Below are 16,075 nucleotides of genomic sequence, written 5' to 3' on the forward strand. Positions count from 1 at the left end.
ATCTGTTCATTTCATCTTCTAAACTTTCCTCATGTCTGTCCACTTCCCTCCATAGCTTGGAGATCATTGGTGCTTTAGTGGAATGGGAGGGGTGAAATCAGACTGGTGTGGGTTGATAGATGGTGGGTGGGAGATAGCCACTATAGATAACTCTTTTGGGAAATCTGGGTAAAGAATCCCGGAAGATTTTGGAAGATGATATCCTTCTCTCCTTGCATTCCCAGCCCCAACTTTAGCCCAGCCATGCTCCTGGGTCAGACAATTGCTGGCACCAGTAAACAGAGCCTCAGACCTATTGCTGAGCATCCACAGGGTGAATGAAATATCATAGAAACACCCCAGGTGGGGATATGAAAGAATTTGTGTGTGTGGGGAGGTGGGAGGTTCCTTGTAATATTATAAAACTAATGCTACAAGGCATGCATATCCTCCATCTACCCCTGCTCACCTCCAACCTGTTCCCCAAACAACAGGCAGGAATCTTTTCAAATGTAAATCATTTAAAAACTATTTTGTTCTCTCCGTAACCCCTGAAGTGGCTTCCCACTGCTCTTAAGATAAAGGTAAAAAATCTTGAAGCCTACAGGCGTTAAATGCTCAAGCTCCAGACTGCATCAGTTTTTTCTCCCCTGACTCTGCATTTGCCCTCTGTACCACAGCCATTTGAGACTTCTTTTGACTCTTCCAACACATTATATGTCTTCTATCACTGGACTTTGGATATGCTGTCCCCTCCGCTTGGGGTGTTCTCATTCTCTTTTTGTTTAGTAATTCCTAGCTCAAATGTCACTTCTCCAGAGGAGTCATTGCTCTCCAAGACAGGTTAAAACCTCCGCTACACTCTCTTGTAATATCCTGTTCTTTTCCTTCATTGCACTTGTCACAGTTTGTGATTATGCAGTTGTTGTTATTACAATTTGATTAATGTCTGCCATCTCTAATAGACTGGAAGCCTTAGGAGGGCAGGAACCATATGTCTTTTTATAGTATCTTCAGCCATGATAGCATAGTGCCCAGCACATGAAAGGTAATTAGTAATGTGTGTGTATGTCCGTGACTGGTCAAGTGTCTGAATACGCAAAGCAAAGCAGACCCGGACTGTGGTGACCTCATAAGGAGAAATCACACTGAGAAGCTGTCAGAGCAGCCTATCTGCTTCCCTCATGGACATCCCTCTGGTTTGGCCACTGTCAACTGCAGTTTATAATAGGACATACCACCTACTCGTTTGGTTTCTGAATCATCTGAATCCACCCTCATTCAGCAATGTGGACTATCAGCTTTCAGGGACAGAGAACAACCTTGAAATAATAACTATTTATTCATTCAAACAATATTTATTCTGTGCCTACACCTCCTGTATTCAAACATTGTACTGGGCATGGGGAAACACAGATGAGTAAGGCCTGGGTATTATTCTCAAGGAATTTATAGATTTGAAGCACAGTCAGATGTGTAAACAAATTATAACTTCCTGTTTTAAAACACTAATATTATACGGCACTCTCAAAGTTTTAAAGGGTCACAGAGTAGAGACCATCAAAGCATTTAGCAAAACCCTAACTAGAAGAGATGCTATTTAGAATGATGACCCAGGGGACACACTTTTCAAACCTTCTGAGCTCTAACTTTGGACCAGTTCAGACCACAAGAAAGCAATCTGCCTGGACCACATTAGACAAGCCCCTTAAAAAATAACCATCCCTAGGTTGCTTTTATGTCCTTGGCTTTTATTGGACATAACAAGAAATATCGATTTAATTTTTCCTTGGCAGTTGTTGTTCAAATCTTCTTAACTGCTTTATTACATCATTTATTGGTTCCTAATAAAGTCACATGAGAAACTACCTTTAGAATTTAGTGTTATGAAAAAAAATCTACGGTCTGTCTCCTCTGATAAACTGATTTTTCAGATGACAAAATCTATTCAACATGTACTGTGTTTTCATTTTTGCCCTGGCAGCCAGAAAACTGAGAACTAAAATATCAAATTCAGTCACAGTCATGTTTAACCCCAGGATAATTGTGATCTCCTTTTTCTTTGGCCCTAATGTTCTATTTCTAGCTGTTGTTTGGTTGGTTGGTTTTGCCTATTGTAAACCTTTATGTCCTTATGGAAAAGAAATGGGATAAAATAAACTTAACATTTGGTATGCTTAGTCATTTTAGAGTTATTTCTGCTAGTTGTCAAAAATAAATGCAAGAAAACTTAACCTATGTTTGGATCTTAATAAAATTTGGAGAAACTGGGGAGGACAGAGAAGAGCAACAGAAAAGGGACAAAGAATGGGACTGAAGTAGTATCGCTCATATTCTGCAACTCAAATACTGGGGCACATTGATCTGGCATAAGGTCTAGTAAAAGAGAGTATCTGAAATTTGGACTGTTTTGGAAAACTCCAGAGATGTGGTTAGGCGGACAGATCCCTGGAGGCATGGCCATTATTTTACATATATATATATATATATATATATGAATAGTTATAGAAAGGTTTTAGCCTTTTTTGGATCTAAGATCCCTTTGATGATCTCTTGAAAGTACTGAGCCTGCTTCCCAGTACTAGACATGCACATACGGTTCCCGAAAGCAGAACCCTCCTGTTAACTATTTATCTTTCCAGAATATCAAAAGCACTTTATAGCTGGCACTGCTTTGAAGAATTCGGATAGACCTGAGGAAGCATCTGGGCTGCCAGGTCAGACGGGGAGACTGGCAAATCAGTTATCAGCTGAAGTTCTTAACCCTCTGACACCATTCTTGGATGATTTAAGCCAGTGGGTTGTTTTCTGTTTGTTCTTTAACTGTTTGGAGTAACAGACCCCTGTGATGAGCTGACGAACACATGGGTCATCTATCCCAAAATACGTCCACACACACACGCTATTTTGCACACAGTTTCATAGGGTTGGTGGACTTCCTGAAGTCCACCCACAGACTTTGGGTTATGTTTAAGTGAAGACTTTCCTGGACTCGGGGGATGCCCCTGCAGACCTTTTAGAATAACCCTCTCTCATCACAGGGCCTAGAGCGTTCTGGATGGAACGAAGTTACTGTACCGGGAGACAACAGAACCCCGCGGCCTCTGGACAAGCCCCGCCAACTCTCCCCTCCCCCATGCCTGTTCGCGCAGGTGCGAAAACCTAAGATGCCACCCCGGCGCGTCTGCTCAGGAAGATGGGGGGACGATGGGACCCTGGGAGCGGCAGTGGCTGGGGCCTTCCCGACCTTGCTTGGTGACCAAGCTATCCGCCCAGGCCTTTCCATTTCCTCAGCAGAGGGCGCCGCGGGCCGGAACGTGCTCACTGACCTCCCAGAGCGGCCCTTCCGGCTTCCTCCCCCTGTTCTGGGCGGTGGCGAGGGCCCGTGACGTCCCAGGAGGCGGGGCCAGCGCCTTTGCCGGTGCTGGAGCCGCCATTGGAGCCGGCTCGGCTTGCGGGCTCCGCTGAGGAGCGGGAGGTTGGGCCGCAGTTAAAGTCGCGTCGGCTCCTGGTCCCTGGCCCTTCAGCGGCATGGCGTGTGGGGCGACGTTGAAGCGGCCTATGGAGTTCGAGGCGGCGCTGCTGAGCCCCGGCTCCCCGAAACGGCGGCGCTGCGCCCCTCTGCCCGGCCCCACTCCGGGCCTCAGGCCCCCGGACGCCGAGCCGCCGCCGCTGCTTCAGGCGCAGACCCCACCGCCGACTCTGCAGCAGCCCGCCCCGCCCGGCAGCGAGCGGCGCCTTCCAACCCCGGGTAACCTACGCTGCGGGCTTGGCAGGAAGCCAGGCCCAGGCATTTTTTTTGAAGGGGGTGGGGGAGGGAAGCTCATGAACGCTAGGCTAATTCACTCGCGGACCCCTTCTCTGCCCTGAGCAAAGGGAACTGGGGTGTCGCTGGGCCTGGTCGCTTCCGGGGATGGGAGACATCCGGGAGGCGTAGGGTGGCCACAGTGTCGGTTTTCGGTTTTCTTGGAGCTGGAGAGCCTAGGGGGGTGGGCAGCCCCCGTAGCCCTTCCTGCGTCCGCTGCCCGCGCCTGCACTGAGCCACCCTGCAGATCCAGTGGGCCATGGAAAATTGGATTCCGCTCACGAACCCGGCCTTGAGGGTGTGGGGTTGGGGGCGGGTTGCTGGGAGGGGGCCTGAGTGCGTGCTGTGCAGCACTGCTGTGGCTTGTAGGGAGACCTGATTTCCAGAAGTCTGTAGGGACTTAAGGCCGCCGTCGAAGGCGTGGAATCCGATTTCAACCTGTTTCTAAGAGACTGGCCCTGTTTTATTGTATGGCTGTGGTCCTGTACCATATATGGTTTGAAATCGGTAGGTCGTTAGCTAGAATTTGAGAATCCTTAAACATACAGAGGTTCCGGAAGCAGGAATTCAACCATCCGTAACAGAGAGATTCTCCTTCAATAGGGATTCCACATAGGCCAAGGAAGGAGGAGAACTGGTGTGACAATAAAGTTAAAAAAAAAAAAAAAAAACCCGAACCCCTAACCATTGCGCAGGAGTAGAGGGGAAAGTGCATCAGAATGAATAGTTAGCAGTTTTAAAGGGCTTCCGGAAATGCGGGGCGGGGGGTGCCTCAAAACTGGACTTTGGCAAGTCATTTCTTTGTGTGGGTTTTTCTATTCCTCAAGCGTTGTCAAAACCTTGAGGTTGCCTTAAAATCATTCTTTCTTGCCCCTTTTCAGTTACCAGTGTCTTTAGCCATTATTTCCTCCTTCTGTGTATCCACGATGCAGATTTGAGGCCCTCATCCTCTCACACCAAGATCCCAGCAGTTGCCAGCCAGGCTCTCCTAGGCACTGTATCCTTACTTGTGTTCACCTTATCTCTTCTTTATCCTGGCATTCAAAGGATTTATCAACTCTAACCATTTCTTACCTAGTCAGTCTTTTATACATTTTTTTCCCCAAACTATGCCTTTGCTCTTTTCCCCCAGACCCACTTGGCTGTGCCTGTATCCTGTCTTCCATCATGATGTTTTCACCTTCTGTTTGTTAATCCAAATACAGTCATTTCTTCAAGTCTTCCATTACCTGACTAACCCTGCTCCATAAGGAACTCTATTCTACTTTAAATTCCCTGATCACTTATTGTTGCAAAGCCTTATGTACTGAATGAAATAATGTTTGCAAAAGCAGGGTACATAGATGTCCTCTTGAAGTGATATTTTTTTCTTCCACTGCTCCTACAGATACCCAAGGAGAGTCACATAATCTTTCTGGATCTCTCTTCTGCAAAATAGAATTAGTACTTGCCCTATCTGTCTCAATGGAATTTATGTAAATGTTTTATTTCTTCCAATACTACCCTCTAGATTAATTTTATGGTAGTTCATAATATAGCAGGTGCTTACTAAGTGATTGTTCAATGTATTTGGAAGCCTAAATATGGCAGGGTGCTGTAATGGCGTTGCTGTTTTTTTAATCTTAAAATTTAATTTTTGCATAGATTTCTTAGTCATTTTGTGTTAAAATATTTTATTAAAAATATTCATTTGTAAAGGTTGATCAGTTATGGTTCTGTCATGAAAGAAACTGAATAATTTGGTTCTTTCTTTGGCTGAAGAGAAAGATGCCTTCTGGATTAAAAAGGAAGAATGGGGGAGGAAATATTAATTGCTAAAAAAAAGAAAGAATAAAGCCAACTAATAGAAAAGTGAATTTAAAAATCAGTGACTTCATATCAAAATATCCTACTTGTTAACTCAAAAGTTCTCTCAAAAAAAAAAAGTTCTCTCAGAAATAGTCAAGAAACTATGTTCTTACTAAACTTAAAAAAAAAAGATATGTGTCATAGCACTTTTTTATGGAAGGAGCCTATAAAATTAAGCCTTTCATTGCTTAAAGGAGCTAGATGGATACCAGACATGGAAGGGGTTTGCTGATCTCCAGGAAATGTTTGTAAACATGGAGGGAGTCTAGATGCAAAGCAGTTAATTGATCATGACTTGAGGGTTGGAGAATAACTTCCAGAAAGGTAGCATTTTAGCTGGGTCTTGAATAATGTTGGGGGGAGAGACCGCCCCAGTTCAAGCAAAGGAAAACTGCTAGAGCAAAGGCTAGAAAACCCACAGGTGAAGGAAAGGATAGTTTAATGCAACTCGGTTGTAGTGGAACTGGAAAAATAATTTGGGGCCCAGTCTTGGAAGGCATGGAATGCCATGTTCAAGAGTTTGAATTTGGTCTGTAGCAACTAGGAGTCATTGTAAAATTTTGAAGATGGGCTTAGTCTGATATAAGCTGGAAGCACAACCTCAAATAATAACGGGAGGCAAGAATTTAAATTATTATCCACTGTTAAAAAGAAATTTGCATTTTTCTTTTTAAAGAAAAAAATGCCTTGGCCTGCTCGGGAAGAAAGTCACAGCTACTTCTTTTTCTCCTGTGCATACTACCATGTTTAGATTCTTGGACTTCCCAGTCCTTCTACCAGCCTTAATGTTGTATCTTTCCATTTGTTCACTTTGCTGTACAGGAGGCAGTTAGAAGTTTATCAAAGACCTTCTGTTCTTATGAGCATTGTCCTCATACTTGTCCTTTCTTGTTTCAATTCTTTGCAGTTCCTTACATCCTTGTATTGATTCTGGCAAGTATGTGCTTGGAGAATAATGCATTTTAAAGATGAAGCAAAGACTTCATAAATTCAGGGATCTAAAATATGAACTTCATAGCATTCTGAAAGGAAAGCTTTGCTAATCCTGCATTGTTCCAGTGTTCAGGCTTGAGAGTTCTGGAGTTTAGCTACGTGTGGAGCTAGTTTGAGTTCATGTCAGTCCCTGGACTGTACCATCACTTGTTATGGCATTGTTAATGTCTTTGGTGTTGATTCTCACAACTTTATTGGGTAGGCATTTAACATTTGTTTTGAAGTACTAGGCTAAAGATCCTGAATGATTTCCCAAGGTCACAGTCACATAGGAAGAAGCAAAATGGCATTATCAACACTTACCCCCCATTAAAAAAAAATTGTTATAGCAAAGTATATATTAGAATAATGTAAGTGGGGGGGTGATATAATTTCCTGGCTTTTGTTTTTTATAAGGAGGCTTTATGATCTGGAAAGTGAATACATATTCTATCAAAAAACCCCAAAAAACTTGTTGAAAACCACATCTTTCCAGATTCTGTGTTGTCTCTAGGAGTGGCCTTCAGGGTGGTTAGTGATTTGTATGTCCTGGACTCCGTTAATAGCATTAACAAATTAGTTTATGATTACCTTGACACAGAATAGTCATCTGAATCCTACCAAATATTGCCTCTTTTAGGATCAGAAAATTCTTTTCTAAGCTCTGACCATCAGTTCCAAGCAGTAACCTCAGGTCTTCTCTTGGTCAGTGTCCAGGCTGTGAACATAATGGTTTCCGCTCTCCTCTTCTCCAAAGATCTTAAATCCCAAACAGGACAAGAGTTTCATTGTTAGAAGGCCTTGGTGTAAGAGACTTGTTCCTAATACCCTTGTTTGTGAAGTTGTGCAACTCAGAGGAGATCAAAAATTACTTCTTATTAGGTGAAGAAGCTAAGGATGGTTTTGATTGTTTGTTGCTGTAAGTTGTCCTACTTAATCCTACAGCAAACAGCAGATCTGGTCTTCATTGTCACAGGAAAAGAAGCAAAGGGAACTACCTGGGTGGTTTATGCCAAAATAGCTGCTATCCTATGTATTACTGAAATAGTGGCAACAAGAGGAAACATTTTGGGGATTATAGGAGGAGTGCTTTATCTGGTATAAACACATTTGTTAATATAACATGGGAGGAGGGACAAGAAGCTTGAAGAAGTAACACAGTAAAGTGAATGCTCAAGTGTGTTTCTTTTTTATTAGAGCAAATTTTTCAGAACATAAAACAAGAATACAGTCGTTATCAGAGGTGGAGACATTTAGAAGTTGTTCTTAATCAGAGTGAAGCTTGTACTTCGGAAAGTCAGCCTCACTCCTCAGCACTCACAGCACCTAGTTCGCCAGGTAAGCATGTTTTAGTGTGCACCATCCATTTAAGAGTTTGTAAGTGGTAATTAAAATGATGGTTTCCTAAACCAGAATTGATTTCATCTAAAGTAATAAAATTGATAAAGTGTATTCATTGTATTACTACTTATAAATACTTTTAAAACCATGGAGTCATGAAATTGCAAAAGACCTTAGGTTGATTTGACTGGGCTTCCTTCCACCCAATTCAAGAGTACCCTCTATAACTGCAGCATATAATACCGTAGCCAGTAGCCACATGTAGCTGTTTAATTTTAAATTACTTAAAATTTAAATTCAGTTTCTTGCTGTGGTAGCCATATTTCAAGTACTTAGTAGCCACGTGTAACTGTTGTATTAGACAGCACTACAGAACATTTCCGTTATTGCAGAAAGTTGTGTGACAGCACTGCTCTGTAATATTGACAGGTGGTCAGAGAGGATGGCTCAAAAATAGAATCTCAGGGTTGGAGGGAACCTTCATGGTCACATAGTTCAGCCATGAGTCTTGCCTGCCATATCCCTGTAAATAGTCAACAGGCCAGGGCCCAAACATCACCACTGGTGGTGGACTCTGCCTACTTTAACAGTAGAGGAGAATATTTGTTTCCTCACAGAATATTCTACTTTATAACAGTTCTAAGAGTTATTAAAAATTACCTTGATTAAAACTTGTCTCCTTACAGAACACAGATTGATGTTGGCCAGGAGATAGGGGGAGCGGGGAATGGGGACAAACTGCTTAATGGGTAAGGGGTGTTATTTGGAGTGGTGGAGATATTTTGAAACTAGATAGGGGTGGTGGTTGTAGAAATTATGACTATACTAAATGCCACTGAATTGTTCAGTTTTAAAATGGTTCATTTTATGTGAATTTCACCACAAATAATTTTTTTAAAAATTGTCATCTTGGGACTTCCCTTGTGGCATGGTGGTTGGGAATCCGCCTGCCAATGCAGGGGACATGGGTTCGATCCCTGGTCTGGGAAGATCCCACATGCCGCGGAGCAACTAAGCCTCTGCGCCACAGCTACTGAGCCTGCACTCTAGAGCCCACGAGCCACAACTACTGAAGCCCGTGTGCCTGGAGCCCATGCTCCACAACCTGAGAAGCCACCACAGTGGGAAGCCCACACACCGCAACAAAGACCCAATGCAGCCAAAAATAAATAAATAAAAAATAAATACATTTTAAAAAAAAATTGTCCTCTTATAACCCAAAGGTCTTGACCCTCAAACAACACCCTTTCCAATTAATTGCTCTTGCCCATACATGAGTGATAGATCCTTCAATGGTTGTAGCTAGCACGTCTCTCCTTAATATTCTCTTCGGATTTTAGTAATATCATTTTGAAGTAATAAAATATGTTACGGGTAGAGAAACAATTATAAATAATTACTGACTAGATGTTTTGCAGGTTTTATTTGTAGAGAAAAAATTTTGGTTTAAGCAAAAAACGATTTGTTTCAAGACGTTAACTGGTTTATAGACTAAGAGGGCTGAAGAAACAGATTCTAGGCTGAGCTTTGAGGAAAACTCAGAACTGGGCTGCCAACAGAGCTGCTGCTTTTATCATGATCAGGAAGCCAATTTCCATCTGGCATCCCAGGGGAAATTTTGGTTTCCAGCTGCAGTCTAATGAACATTTCATTTTTCTCAACCTAGTTTCAAAAGGGATCAAGGATGAGATGTGTAGTGCCTAATCATCTCCTTTTGTCATTCGTCAGACTTAGCTAACAGTTTTTTATATTGGGGAAGTCAACCATTTCTTATCAGAATCACCTGTGGAACTTAAACGATGCCTAAGCCCTACCCCAGAATTAAATCGACATATGTATCTTTTTTGTTGTTGTTAATTCTACAGATAATTATGATGCACCACCATGATTAAACATAGGTGTAGACGATCTCCAAAGATCTGGGTAGCTCTTATATTGTGAATCTACTTTCTCTAATTCAGACTAGAGGCTTTGTATCAGCTTTAACCTTTTTGTTCTTGTTCTTTACCAAGTGAGCATTCTGTATGGGCTCGGATCGTTATGGCATCAGAACTGTTTTTCTGTGTGCAGATCATTTAGCACATCTGAATATACTTTCCTCCTACTTCTTAATTTACCTTCAGCCTTGCCTTGTAGAATGAATGTCAGAACTTTGTGAAACTATTCCATGTAAAGCAGTGGAAAATATCATTTTTCTAAACAATTTTTATATCCTAGGACTCTTTGCATAGTTACTAATTCAGAACCCTAGAGCTAGAATGTATATGTAAACTAAGTATGTCTTTTGGCCAGGTTCCTCCTGGATGAAGAAGGACCAGCCCACCTTTACCCTCCGACAAGTTGGAATAATATGTGAGCGTCTCTTAAAAGACTATGAAGATAAAATTCGGGAGGAATATGAGCAAATCCTCAATACCAAACTAGCAGGTAGGCTGAGGCAGTGACTATGCCATTGTTAATAGGGTTCTGTAAGGATTAATCCCAGTTAAGTAAATGGTAACTTAGAAAAAGCGTAAGACTTAATTCCAGAAGGTTTAATGAATCGTGAGTATTAATTTTCTCTCTTTGGTTACTCTCTTTTGCATTCTAAACATTTTATTTATACATTATATGGAAGGACTTTTCATTTACGTTTCTGAAACAAGATAAGCCAAGCTTTTCTTTCAGGAATTTTCCATATGAATAAAGGCATCAAGTAGGTTATTCGGGCAAGCTGGTGGGTAAACAGGTGGTAGGAATCATGCTGACCTCCCAACAGGTGGTTGGGAAGAGTATAGTCTACACATTCAGACTTCCTGGTGGGAGTCACTTTATGGATGTGGGAAGTCAGGCATCCTGTGATTTAGAGGTACTTTAAAAGTCTGGAAAGCACCGCACAGGCTAGAACAAAGAGTGATTAGTGATGGCAACCAGTAGACCCTTTTGTGAAAGGAAGAGATCTAAATCAGGAATAGGAAGTAGTACCTGTTTAGTGAAAGAGGGTGATGTTGTGATCAGAGTGGTTTTAGGCAACAGCTTCTTCCTGTAAGTATTGTTTCCTCATGTGGTGGCCCACACCACAGAATGTTAATTGGTCGGCTTTAAATTGAGAACTGTTGATTTAACAACAGAGTTAAATGAATTTCTTTATAGTAACATTTTTTTGATCCTTTAATATACTAACAATGTGTATTATAAGAAGTAGCTGTAGTATGTCATTCCCCTATTCTACCCCCACTCCAAAATTGTTTAGACCAGCTGGCTGTAAGTCACTTCTGTGTTCTTGGATGTCTGTCTTTTTACTGAGTTTCCCTTCAGAAGGTACTTCTGTGGAACTGTCTGCAATTAGGTAATGTGGAATTTTCTCTTAGCTTTCTAGCCATTCCACCTCTCTCACTCAGTTTGTATGTTGAAATTTATAGAAAAGATAGAGTGCAGAAAAGAGCTTCAAGCTTCATGTCCTATAGGAGATATACTAAAATTTGCTGGCTTGTGGTAGTGAGAACAGCTGTCTATCTTGGGAAGCCATTAGCAGGAGATGGAATTATAGCAGGGGTGAGATTATTAGGAAAATGTTAGCGATGATCAGTGACCAAACCTAGGAGCCAGGGATTTGGCTCTGGGACCTAAGAGAAAGGAACAGATCTCAGAGTGACCATTACAAGCAAGGCCTGAGCGTGGATAATATAAACTGGGAAGCTAGATGTGATTCTGACCCTTGATTCTTGAAAAACTGCGGGAGATTTTCTGGGGATAGTATATACTGTCTTTCCCCTCACAGAACAATATGAATCTTTTGTGAAATTCACACATGATCAGATTATGCGACGATATGGGACAAGGCCAACAAGCTGTAAGTATTGCCAAGTTTTTCATTGAATTTTTCAACTTCCAAGAGCAAGATTTTGACACTGAGTACCTTGTCTCCTGAGAGCAGAAAGCCCCTGTGAAGTAAAATAATAGATAACATTTAAAGAATACTTATATGTCCAGCACTGTGCTAAACCCTTTAAATCCTCACAAAGTTTATTTAATCCACAATTACCCTGTGGGGGAGGAACTATTCCTAGTCCCATTTTACAGGTAAGGATAGCATTTAAAGAATTTAAATAATTTGTCCAGGCTCATACAGCTAGTGGTTCAGCCAGGATTAAAACCCCAGGTGGTCTGACTTCAGTGCCAATTTGTTTAATACCTGGCTTTTCCCTCAGAAAGGTAGTTTCAATTGTTAATTTATGAAAGTTGAGTCCTTAAGCCAGCTTATCAAGTGTGTGGTCAGAATTTCTTAATTCTAAACATCTTGCAACTACCTGTTACTCAAAACAGAAATTATAAATAGCTATATATGTAAACTGAGTCTGAGTCAAGTTTCTTAAATTCTTGCGAATTTAGGACCTCTTTAGTGGTGATTGATATCCTCTACTGTTTATCACATTTACCGTTAGTTAATATTTAAAAAGCATGACACTATATTTTTAGTATTCTTACACTCGTTTGTTTTTTATTCCTAATTTATAGATGTGTCCTGAAGCTTTCTTGCATATCTGGGTACCAGGTTTGACCTCAAGAGATGGCTGCTGTACACTTTTTGCAACTGGTTTGATATCACATTTCAGCTCCAACTTTGCATCCTGAGAACACTTAAATGTTTCTGCAGGTCCATTTTATACAACTTGAAAGACCTTAAAACTTTCCGGTTGCCACAAGCATATGTTTCTTTTCTGCTCATCCAATAAACAGCTGTGCCCTACTGTGATAGATTTTCCAAACAAAAATACCTGGAGCAGCAGTTTAGCAAAATATGCCCTCAGTGGCACTCAACAAATGGAGTTTCCCCAAGCACAGTTCTGTAAGAAGTGTGTGTGAGAGTGTGTGTATGTGTGTGTATGTGTATTTTAAGTTATTATTTGTATTGTGCAAATTTTTTTGATCTTGGGGATTCTGGCTGTGAATTTGATGCACGACAATTATGGTTAAAAACATTTCCTTGGTCTACAGAAGATCATTAATGTTTTGTGACCATATAAGTTGTAACAGTGGATTGTTTTCTGTGTAGGTGTTATTGTTAAATACAGGGACTGGTTCCAGGCACAGAATATGAATCATAAGTTAGGATGGACATTAGATATGATTATGACGACATAGCAAAGGTCTGTGGTCCTAGGTCTACAAATGCGTGGTGAGGAATTAGAACAAACCCGAGACAGGCCATTTGACACATGACTCTGCCTAGCTGTGTTAGAACATTACTTTGACTCCAAGCCTTAAAATACCCACGTGGAGTCTGTGCTCACCTCATTCACACAAGGAGCTCCCTGGACACTGAACCTCTAAGAAGGAAGAGAGTCTCCTCTGGAGGAGGAGCATCAGGCTTTGCTTGGGAGCATGACAAAGGCGAGCATGGGGCTGGGCCACGCCCCTGAGGCACTGCTACTTGGGAGGCGCCACTTCACCTTTGTTATCACTTATTAGAAATAGAATTTGGATCCTTTGGTCAGGTTCCCCCAAATTCTTTTAAGAGATGTCCATGTTCAATTGCTTGAGCTTTGTTTTGGCAACCCCCTGCCCGAAGTTGCTTACAGACTGTTCTTCACCTTATTTCCAAGGCTGAGGAACAGAAAGTAACCTCTGTTTTGAGGAGGTGGAAGTTAAGTATACATTTATTTTTTACTGTGACTTGTTCAGGACCACGTTTTACAAAATGCCTTGTTTCCTTTATTATTGTTTCTGGAAAGGAAAGTTCTATTAAAATTGTTTTAGTTTGAATATAGAATAGTGTTTTTAATTAAGGCTTATTTTGAAAAAAACTGTGTTTAATTCAAATGTATGCCAGTACCTTCCAAAGTAAGGTAATATTCAGAGACAGTTGTCCTGATCAGATGGCTTAGAGAAGTTTCTGGAATATTCACATTCGAAGATTCCTTATTAATGAATGTCTTTGACTTAAATCTAACCAAAAACTGCAACATTATTCTTTGTACATTTTCATTATATAGTGTTAACAAGCTTAGTTGCAAACAAATAAAATACTTAAGCTATTTGTTTACCTTGCCTTCTTAATACTGTGATAATGTTTATTAATTCAAATAATTTATGTGAGGCTGCTATAACCATTTCCCTATTTCAACATTACATTTAAGATTTAAAGACTTTTTAAAGCCCAGAAGTGATCTTTTAATAATTAAAGAATTATTTTTACTTCATATTTGAAGGGCAGTGTGTTTCATCTCTTGTTTTTCCAGGGTAGTCACTTGTTTCTGGAAGAGGAGAATAGCAGTGGCTGTAATGGGAGTGGCCTTACAGTGGGATAGTCACCCTAAAACAAGGGCAGGGCAGCTGTGGGGGCCATCCGAAGTCCTGAAGGATGGGCCAGAAATGGGGAACGCTGCCTCACTGAAGTCTTCTTGTTAGAGAATCAGTGTGATATGTTCATTCACTCTTGCAGTTGTCAGCCCCATTCCTACTAAATGGCTGCTGGGTGGGAAATAGAGTAGGTTTCTATAAGGAAAATGACAGACACCCTCTCACTGCACCTAGTGTTGTTAGGCTGTTTTATTGTCATATGGTTGCCTTTTGGGGCCACAGAGTAAGACCATGCCACCATGGCTGGGTTTTGGGATCTCCTCAAAAGGGACTGGACATGTTTGTTTAATGTTTTATGCAGAGAGAAGATGACTCCTAGGTCAGAAAATGGGGACCTGTGAGGTAAGCCTTAGACTAGTGAAAGGTGTTTTTTCCTAGACCTTGATTTCTAGGGCTTGAACATAGGGGCATTCCCAGGTGGGGATGTGTCTTTGTCTCATGGAAATAGGTCAAGGCCCGGGGAAGAAGTCAACGTACGGAGACCGTAAGGATGGGCCAGAACCTGTGGTCTCAGAAGATCTGTATCTAGTGAGCTAGTTAAAATTTTTTTCTGTTTGAATTCCATTTATTATCTTTAAGTAAAGTCTTCACCTTAAGGGGAATGAAAGGAGTAAGTGTCCATGCATACCTAGGTCAGAGGAGTACAGGGGAGATTAAAGTTTGTGAGGCAGTCATAATTGTCAAGAGCTCCCAGGAAAAGAAGAACATCAGAAGACACATGAACTTGGGCCAACCTTCCACACACAGTGAATCTTCTCTGCCCACCAGGGAGGATTGGTTGTTTAGAATAGTAGCTAAAGGAATGGCCTTTGGATGTTTGTAGCCCTAGAGTTTAGTCTGCTCTGCCACTAATTTGCTATGTGAGCCTTGCCAAGCTACTGAACTTTCTGAGCCACGGTTTCCTTATCTGTAAAATGAGGGTTAATTGTATGTACATCATTGGGGTTTGTTTTCAAATAGATTAAATAGTCCATGTAAAGAAAGTACTTATATTTAGCACAGGTTGGGGCATATAATATGCACTTGAAAATGTTACAGCAGGTTTCTTTACAGTGGTCTTCATCAGATCTGAAGACCAAAACCTCTTTCTGCAGTGGTGATTCTCAACTTTCCAGAACAAATAGCCCCTTGTTAACATCAAATCTCACATTCTCTTATTAGAATTTGTACTTTTTAAGTGTTTGACTAAAAAATAAAAGGTAAATGACAAATGAATTCAGTAATGCCTTTCAGTGAATCTGTATTTTGTTACTCCGCAGGGATCAGCAAACTATGGCCTATTTTTTGTAAATAAAGTTATATTGGAACACTGCCACGCCTATTTGTTTGCATCTGTGGCTGCTTTCATACTGCAACTCCAGAGCAAGAGACAGTATGGACCACAGAGTTGAAAATACTCTCTGGCCCTTTATAGAAAAGTGTGTGGGCCCCTGCACTGTAGCACTGATAGACACTTGAGAAATCTCACAAACAAGGCAAATTTGGTGCATCATGGATGGGGGAGTCACACCTCAGGTTGAGGTATGATGAAAAATTCTGCTTACAAATGTAAACTGGTTGCCAAAGTGAACATCTTACAGAAAGAGCTAACGAACTTTTTAGAGGAATGATTCTCTAGGATGAGGGCAGGGAGCATACTCTTTAGAATGACCAGTTGTTGTATCTTTAGTATACTTAATTTTGAAATTTTAGTTACAAAGGTGAGTGTGAGAATTTTATCAGATAGCATGGGTTTAAAGATTGTTAAATACTGTTAAGGAACAGTGACTTCTGTGCTGCCCTGGTGGT

At 41.2% G+C, this 16,075-nt stretch overlaps 1 protein-coding gene across 1 annotated transcript; it reads left to right on the forward strand.

Annotated features, from left to right (window-relative positions):
- Positions 1-3,403: 3,403 nt before the first annotated feature.
- On the forward strand, positions 3,404-15,502 carry AKIRIN1 (akirin 1). Its single transcript, XM_065878325.1, has 5 exons — positions 3,404-3,730; positions 7,802-7,942; positions 10,238-10,372; positions 11,706-11,777; positions 12,443-15,502. The coding sequence occupies exons 1-5, from the start codon at positions 3,511-3,513 to the stop codon at positions 12,451-12,453; spliced, it is 579 nt and encodes a 192-aa protein (XP_065734397.1). The 5' UTR covers positions 3,404-3,510; the 3' UTR covers positions 12,454-15,502.
- The last annotated feature ends 573 nt before the right edge of the window (positions 15,503-16,075 follow it).

Source organism: Phocoena phocoena, chromosome 1, assembly GCF_963924675.1.
Source record: "Phocoena phocoena chromosome 1, mPhoPho1.1, whole genome shotgun sequence".
NCBI classification, from domain to species: domain Eukaryota; kingdom Metazoa; phylum Chordata; class Mammalia; order Artiodactyla; family Phocoenidae; genus Phocoena; species Phocoena phocoena.